General features: G+C 42.7%; 1 protein-coding gene across 1 annotated transcript in view; it reads left to right on the top strand.

The window, feature by feature from the left end:
• Positions 1–4,398: 4,398 nt before the first annotated feature.
• LOC104273176 (Wilms tumor protein 1-interacting protein homolog) overlaps positions 4,399–8,224 on the top strand; it is a gene marked incomplete at its 5' end in the record, with an annotated part of 46,683 nt that continues 42,857 nt past the window's right edge. The window contains one exon of the mRNA XM_009868411.1: positions 4,399–4,500. Coding sequence (XP_009866713.1) covers positions 4,399–4,500 — 102 coding nt within the window. The remainder of the gene's footprint in view (positions 4,501–8,224) is intronic.

Raw genomic sequence — 8,224 nt, 5'->3', positions numbered from 1 at the left:
GAGCCTCTGCCCCGTGCCTGGTGTGGGTGCCTTGTTTCTTCTATCTGCTTCTGACTGGGGGATGACGTGTGTGTCAGAAGATCCCTCCTCCTGTGGCTGTTGGAAGGAAGGGAGCATTTTTCTTGCCTGAAGTCACCTCCCAGTATGGGAGCTGCTGCAGTCCAGGATGTCTGCACAGTAGCTGTCATGAGCTCAGGCAGGTACTGCTGCAGCAGTGGCACAGCTGTCCAGGCTCAGGACAGCTCTGTTGCTTCGCTGTTTACCTACCTTTTTAGTGGAATATTTTTTTTAAGGGCAGGAGGAACACCCTGTGTGAAAACCTGCCTAGGTGTGAGGTTAGTGGCTGCAGGCACTGCAGCCCATGTGGGAATGCCTCCCGTGGCCCGTGACAACTGCAGGCACGCGACACAGCCCCTCCACAGCCCTCCTGCTCTTGTCGCTGGAACCTGTTGCTGCAATTTGATTTCTTGAGCTGAGTTCAGGTTGCCCTTCTCCTTTGCTCTTGCTGCTTTCTGGCTATAGGTTTTCATTTCCCTGCCCCTACGCCTTGGCTAGGCCACAGGTGTGGAAAAGCTTGTTGGGAACTTAAGTAGAGATGGTATTTTTTTGTCTGAGAAAAGGGGATTTTGCAGTAGCCCAGCATGATGTTCACCCGCCCTGTTCCCAGCACTGCAGCGTGAACAGAACTGCAGAGACAGGGAGGGAGTCATCATCTGTGCCATGTGTTAGTTGTTAATTTTAGCTTTACCATAACTCTTGATGACAGGGCTTGGTTGTTTCCTACTGTAGGCAGCATGTAGCAGTTATCCTGGAGATACGGTGTGGCTGTAAGACAGCAAAGCTCAGCTCGTCCCTGAGCTGCTATTGAAGAGTGTGACAGCCAGATTCTCCCTCTGATTCCCACAGCACTGATGTTGGGAAGGTGTATGGTAGCATTTTTGTTACATTAGTGCTAAACTCTTGACTTCAGGATGGGGTTAGGCACTGGCTGAGCTCCACATGTATCTGAGCACAAACCTTGGCCAAAAGGTGGTTATGTATCTGCTGTTACACATTCTCCATTTCACCTTTGCTGCCTTTTTCCCAATTCTGGATATCTGGTGAAGTCTGTAGGAAGTACCAGCCTATACTGGCATGGTCAAAAGAGCGTCCCAGGATTTGATGCATAGGCCCCAAGCTGAATTTCTTCTCTGTAGGCTGCTGCAAGAAGCTTTTAAAAATATGCCATAGCAGGCTGAAGAAAAATCATAGTTTTAATATCTTCTCTAGGTTGTTGATACCTTTGCTTGTTACAATGCATTGCATTCCTTGTTTTGAGTCTGGAGCATCCGACTACATCAGAAAATACTGGTCTTGTTTTCTCCTGGTTCTGATACTCGCATTTGCTAATGCCTGAGTTACCCAGAGAGTTTTGTGCTTCTGATGGCTGTGTTGCCTTGCAGTGCTGGAGGCTTGCCTGGCTTGTTCTCCTGACTGGCATGGTGGAGCTCAGTGGGCTGGTGAATGATGGGGGGAGCGTGTCAGTGCCATGGCCAAATCCAGCAGAGAGTTTCTGTTTGCTCTTCTCTTTCTAGTGTCATTTTTGTTGGTGATTTTTCTGTCATCCAGAGTGTGTTTGTTCAATCTCTGCTTTCATGTTTGGTTGAACGCTGTGGGAGGATGCAAACATCTCTTCACTGCAGCAAAGGAAAGTTGTGACACCGTGCTACTACTCAGCCAACCTTTTTGCAAACTTTGAATATAATGCAACATCTTGTAATATATTTTTCTAGCTTGACAGACACCAGATCTGTAGGAGAACTGATGACTTGGGTGGAAATGCAACAGCTGATGTGTTAAAGAACTGGAGGTATAGTTGGCTGTCTTAGAATAGAAGTGTTGGGAGGGGCAAGGAATCGTATAAAGGCTGAAGCAGTTGATCCGAAGTCATGTCAAGTGAAGCATCAGAAACAAAACATGCTTGCTCTGTAACAGAACATTCTTCATAGGTGGTTTAACAAGCTTTGGAATTGAATCTGGAAAAAAAAAAAGTGATGTGTCTGTTACGTCAAGGCTTTCACAAGCTTGCAGTGTGCAGTCTGGGCTGTGACTGGTGGAAAACCAGACCTGAACAGCCATGTAATCAGTGCTTTTCCTAGGCAGTTATGAGCTCACACTGTACTTGCACCACAGCTGCATATTCCAAAATAGATTTTTGGAATTACACATGAACTTTTTTAGTATATTAGTCGTCTCTGTGGTCATTTATTCCTTGAGTTAATGACTAGTCTCTGAGAGAAAATGAGTTAACAAACTGACAGCTGCTCATAACTGATCACTTGCTGGAGAGGCCAATGTAAGTTTAACATCCACAATAAATCCTTCTTTTGCTTCTGATGGTTCAGTGGAGCAATGGCAAAGAAATGAGGCAACAACTTAATTTATCAAAGCGGTTTGTGGCTGTAGGAGATTTGTGCATGAGAGCTCATAGACAGAAATGCCAAAAAATTACAGGCTGCGGATTTCTGCTCTTCTTTGAGTAACATGAAGTGTAAATGGGAAAAGGTAGATCTCTCAGCATAACCTCACAGTCACTCAGACTAGTCCCGAGTACATGGTTGGCACGAAAAGATGGGCAAGACGGTGCAGATAGCTGAGGACCTCTGCAAGGGCTTTCTTCTGCCTCCGCTGCCAAGAGTGAACTGAAACGTCACACCAAGACGTGACGCTGAAGTGACCCGTTGCTTGTTTCAGATGTGAGCCCGTGTTCTCTGCCGTGCCTGCAACCCCTTCTGCCCCAGGGCCGGGGGTTATTGCAGAGCTGCTGGGATGTGCTGAGGCAGAGCTGTGGCTGCTGCCGCTGGCAGGAATTCCTGCGGCTGACGGGACGGGCGCCTTTCCCGATCCCAGTGTTCGCAGTAATCAATAACCATCTTTCATCAGCAGTTAGCCATTAACTGTGGCAAAGAGCAGATCTTTTTGGTAACTTTTGGTTACAAATAAATAAATAGATGTAACGGCCTTGGATAAGGCAACAAATTTTCTGAAATTCCTACCTGAAAGCTAGGTGTTTTATTAACACTTTGTTTGCAGCGGGCTGATGAATCTAGCTGGCAGCTATCTGATAATATTAATGTTCCTGCTTCACTGAAACACTGAAATCAGATTTAAGATATTTTTAAAAATTATTAATACATTTATTGTTCCTTGAAATTATTGTTTATTATGACAAATATGCTCATGGTCCAGAATGGTAAGGATATTGAGATAGTTGAAGGAAAGGCTAATTTCTCTCAGTGATTTGAAATGAAAGGCGTTAAAGGTGTAAGCACCAAGAAACCCATAATTTAATGAATGATCTTTCATTTTGATATTTGAATTAGTAGCATAGCAAGATTTTCTTCAAATATATTTATTTATTTATTTATTTATCTGTTTATTTATTTTTATTTTTTTTTACCTTAACAGCATCCATTTTAAACTGATCACACTATACAACCCGTATTGGTGGCTGTGTTAATGCTGCACTGACCTGAAACAGTTCCGTTTAAGAAATGGTGTTTGAAATGTGTTGTGAATAGCTTGTGGAGGGCAGGAATATTCATGGGCATCATGTGGTCTGTGGCTCTTTCCTTGCTGGGAGCCTGGACGAAGTCTCAGCTGTATCACTCTGCACTGCCCTTCTGCCAGGTTTATTCATCCCATACAGGCAACTTGGGTTGACTCATACTGGGAGTGAATAAAAAAAAAACCTACAAAACACATGGAAACTAAGCTGAGACACCAAATGCTTTGTTAGCTTAACTTTGTTTTTTCTGCTATTAAAGTTTCTACAGGTTCGTAATATGCTAATTTCCCCCCACACAGCTTGCATTTGTGCTTTCTGTGTGTTTGTATAAAATGTTTACAGCACAGCAGGGGAGAATTCTGGGTGATTAAAGCCAAATTTTGTAGGTTTTGAGTTCTTAGATTCTTTAAGTGTGTTAGCAGTTTTGTTGTTGCTAATGATTCATGTTCAGCTTGTGTGAGCCTCTGTAGAAATAGGACCTCAAACAACACATGGAGCACAGCAGTTTCATTATAGAGTAGTGTGAGGCAAAAATCTTTCTTTTTTTTCCACGCAGCCTTGTCTTGAAGTGTACTGTTCTGCTACAATTGAATAGAGAACAATAGAAATCTCAGAATATTAATTTCCATGTATTTGTTTCACTTAAGGCAGCTGCTGCTGTCTTGGATACTTGGATCTACTTTTCACTTAAGGCAGCTGCTGCTGTCTTGGATACTTGGATCTACTCGGGGCGAGGAGCTCATTGATTTAGGGACTGATGGGGCTATCATGAGTGTTACGAATCAACAGTCTGGAGCTGGTTTTAGGAGCAGTGGAGGTTGCTAACTTTGATTCTCTTTCTGCTTTTGTAGGTATTTGTATAAAATGTGGAAAAGGTGTGTATGGAGCGAGCCAGGCTTGCCAAGCAATGGGTAACCTCTATCATACCAACTGTTTCACGTGCTGCTCTTGTGGTAAGTCAGATCTGCCGTAGCCTTATCAAGTGGCTTCCTTTCGTAATATATATTCCTTTAGCAACCCGTGTACAAAGTGAGACCTCATCTTGCCTACTTCCTGAGGCAAAATTCCCACACAAGACTCCTGCTCCGAAAGGGTTTTTGTTTTGTTTTGTTTTTTATTTACCATCTCCAAGTGTTCAATGGTGTTTCCCTAAGCAACAACCCAGAAAAGCAGCGTTTGGTTGTTTTAAGGGCTGTGTTTACAAAAATGGCTTCAAGCTGGCTGTTATAAGCACTGCATATTTTAAATAACTTGTGTTTATAAAACTGTAATGTGCATTTATCATTTTTAGACAAAAAACAATAAAATTTGTGCAGCCAAAACCATATTATCCCTCGCTCTCTATGTGCAAATGTAACTCTAGCCAAGCATGTACATTTGTCATTTCTGTGTATACTGCTGTTCAAAATTTGTTCTCTTATGTTTGATAAGAACAAATAGAAGAAGGTTGAAATACCTTAAGCTATTGCAACATTTTATTTTTGTAGAAGAAACTTGGAGGTAATTCACCATCTCCTTCTTGCTGTTCTCAGGACTTTTTTTCAGGTTTCTCTTTTATTCTGAATGCATCTGAAAGTGGTGTTTTCTGTATGTGATTTTGGGAAATCATAGCTTTGCCAGGGGAAACAGGGCTTGAGGAGGTCAGGCCAGCACTTTCTGAAGTGTTTGCCTTAAGTGTTGTAAACTTAAGTGGGAAAATTCCTCGATGTCTTGATTGTAACTGCGGAGAGCTCACAAATTCCCACAGAGTTTAGGGGAAGTATGAAAGCTCAATTTTCAGGAGTCAGGTGATTTTTCACATGTTTATTTAGGTTCCTAACAGATGAAAATATTTGCGTGGATGTTGAAGATCACTTGTCATACATATACTCAGCAAAAGATTTGCTCTGAACATGAGTGCAAATTTTTTATAAAAAGATTAAGTAAGGATTAGAAAAAGAGTAAAAGTTTATTGGCATAGAACCAAGCAAGTTGATAACGAAAAGGCTATTGTAAATTTCACTTGTGAGAGAAGTGTTGTCTTTTCTCCTGAGAAGTTGTACAGATAAATACTGGTTTAAAGAAACCTACAACCTGGATGTAGGATTTAGTGACCTTTATTAATGACTCTGGATCATTACCAAGTTCTTGAATAAACTCCTTTCAAACCTTCAGGGATTGTTCTTACAAAATACGATATTGGATAATATCTGTGGACTCATTGCCAACATTAACCTAACCTAATTGCATGAGTGAATTCCAGCTTCTTTTCTGGGGCAGATGTGGGTTTTTTTAAGTAGTCAAAATGCATGTTTGCTACCACAGGGGTCTGTACACAGGTCACTTATTTCCTCTGAAGTTCCGCAGAAGTAAGGACGAAGCAAAATACAAACCCAGCCATCAAAAGGACAGTGAGCTTTCCCATGTGTTCTGGCGAGCTGTGTGTGGCCAGTGTGCCTCTGCTGTAGGGCGACTTGAGACATGCCCTTTCGGAGTGTAGCTTTGCCCCACCCCACCGTGCCGGTGGAATTTCGTGATTCACACAGCTTTCCGTGAGTCACACGCACGCATGAGGAAACAGTGCTCCAGGTTGGCCTCTGAGCTTCTCGCTGTACTGCCTGTGGAGGGGCCAGCTATCGCCTGCCAGCATATTTCACAAGAAGGGCTTGGACATCTGTACACAGCCTCTGGTACCATCCCATCGAAAGGGGAAGGTGTGGGGTTGTCCTTACGTTAGGCCCTGAAAAGGTGAATGTGCTGCTCATGTGGCAGCAGTGCCTGAGAGCAGGTGAAAACGCTTGATCAAAGCTCAGGTTCAGCTGTGAGTCAAAAGCAGAGTTTTTTCTCTCAACTTTGCTCTGAAACAGTACCAAAATAAGTGTAGCTGGAAAGAGAGTGTTGCTTCCCACTTTATTTGAGGCTGCGCGGTCCTTGGAAAAACCAGAGTGAATCGGGACAGTGCCAGTGGATGCAGACCTTGGGAATGGGGCATGCAGGTCCCACCTGCAGGAATTGCATCTTGGAATCATAGAATAGTTTCAGCTGGAAGAGACCTTGAAGATCATCAAGTCCAGCCTTTGTCCCAGCCCTATCAACCTACTAAACTATGTCCCTCAATGCAACATCTAGTAGAGCTGCTGAAAAAGCATTACAGGATGTAAGTTCATAAATACTTTAACCATAAAACAGCATTAGAAAGTGGTCTCATACATACTAGAGACAAATATATTTTTTTCTGGAGGCTGAAATTACACAATTCAGATATGAAATCAAAGACAGTTTTTATGCAACGAGGACGATTATCTGCTTGAACAAAATAGCAGAAGTGGCAGATTATCTTTTCTTCTGTGTTTTCAAATTTAGACTAGATGTCTCTTTGGAAAGTGTTTTACATTGAGTCAAGCTTTTAGATTCAATACATAGGTAACTGGGGGATTATTGATGATAATCGTTAGACAAGAGGTCGTAGCACACAGGCTAATGCCTTTGATGGGAGAGTAGAGAAGTATGTTAGTAATCTCTGCCTAAAACACTTCCTGTACACTAGTTCCTGTGTATACCTAGAATCTGAGAGAGCACAAGCTTGCCTTTTTTCCTTTTTTTTCCCCATATGACAAGAATGATCTGAACTCTCCTCAAGCAGTTATCCGATATAATAGATGTAGAAAGTAAAAGGCAGTAACTAGAAAAGAAAAAGTCTACACCTAAAGACATTTGATTTAATAATGGCCCGATATGTAACTAGCTACAATTAAAAGAAATAAAATATTTCAAACACATGGGAAGAGTTGTGGTTTGGAGACCACTCAGGCTGAAATGTGATAATGAGTGATGGAGCCTCCAAGGGCCTCATTTCAGCACTCAGCAGTGAGTGTTTTCAGCTCAGCCAAGGCAAGTGCAGTTATACAGAGAAACAGGGAGAGACCCTCTGTAGGAAATTCTGACCGAATCAGGGTCCTTGGGCACTTCTTGAGTTTGACTTTGGCTTCAGTGCCAAGTGCCCTCTGTTAGGGTGACCTGGTTGAGAACAGCAGCGCTTGTTCCAGTGCTGTCCTTTTCATCTCCCACCATCCTATGTCGCACCGTCGCTGGGGGATAGGAGAACCTCAAACACACTCACAGGTGCAGGTGCCTCTGAGGACTCCAGCCTTTCTGGTGTAGAAGTGTGAGGGTGCGAGAATGGATTCTCAGGGGTCTTGTGCAGTGATGGTGGTTAGCTCTTGAGGTCATGAATGCAGAAAGATGGGGAAATATTTCAGAGATACAGTGAATAAACAGGAGACTTCTGTAGCCTTTAGACATTTTGGTAAAATGCTTGGATAGTAAATATCTTCATTGTCTTTCTAGATTCTGGCAACTTTGGGATAAAACTTATTAATAAATTGTTTCAAAGTTGCACAGGATCTTGTCAAAAAAAGGAAATCTTGCCAGAGAGCTTGAGGTCAGAAGAACGGAAAGGAAAAGTAAATGACCTAGCAGACAGGTTTTACGTGCTGCATTTCTGCCTCTTTAACGTGTTCAGTAGTGAAGTTTTAAGTAGCTGAACCTTCCTCCCATAACTGAGCAAGTTCAACATCTCAGAACTTTGTTCTGTCAGTTAATTTTTGTTACATCTCTGTGTAATCCCCCTGCTGCCTTCTGCAAAAAGCCATGCTCCTCAGATAGCTTTGGGTTTTTTCTTCCCTCCCCAGAGGTCAG

Source organism: Apaloderma vittatum, unplaced genomic scaffold (genome assembly GCF_000703405.1).
Source record: "Apaloderma vittatum isolate BGI_N311 unplaced genomic scaffold, ASM70340v1 scaffold19534, whole genome shotgun sequence".
NCBI classification, from domain to species: Eukaryota; Metazoa; Chordata; class Aves; order Trogoniformes; family Trogonidae; genus Apaloderma; species Apaloderma vittatum.
Note: the sequence above shows the minus strand (reverse complement) of the source record. Positions and strands in the feature narration are given on the sequence as shown.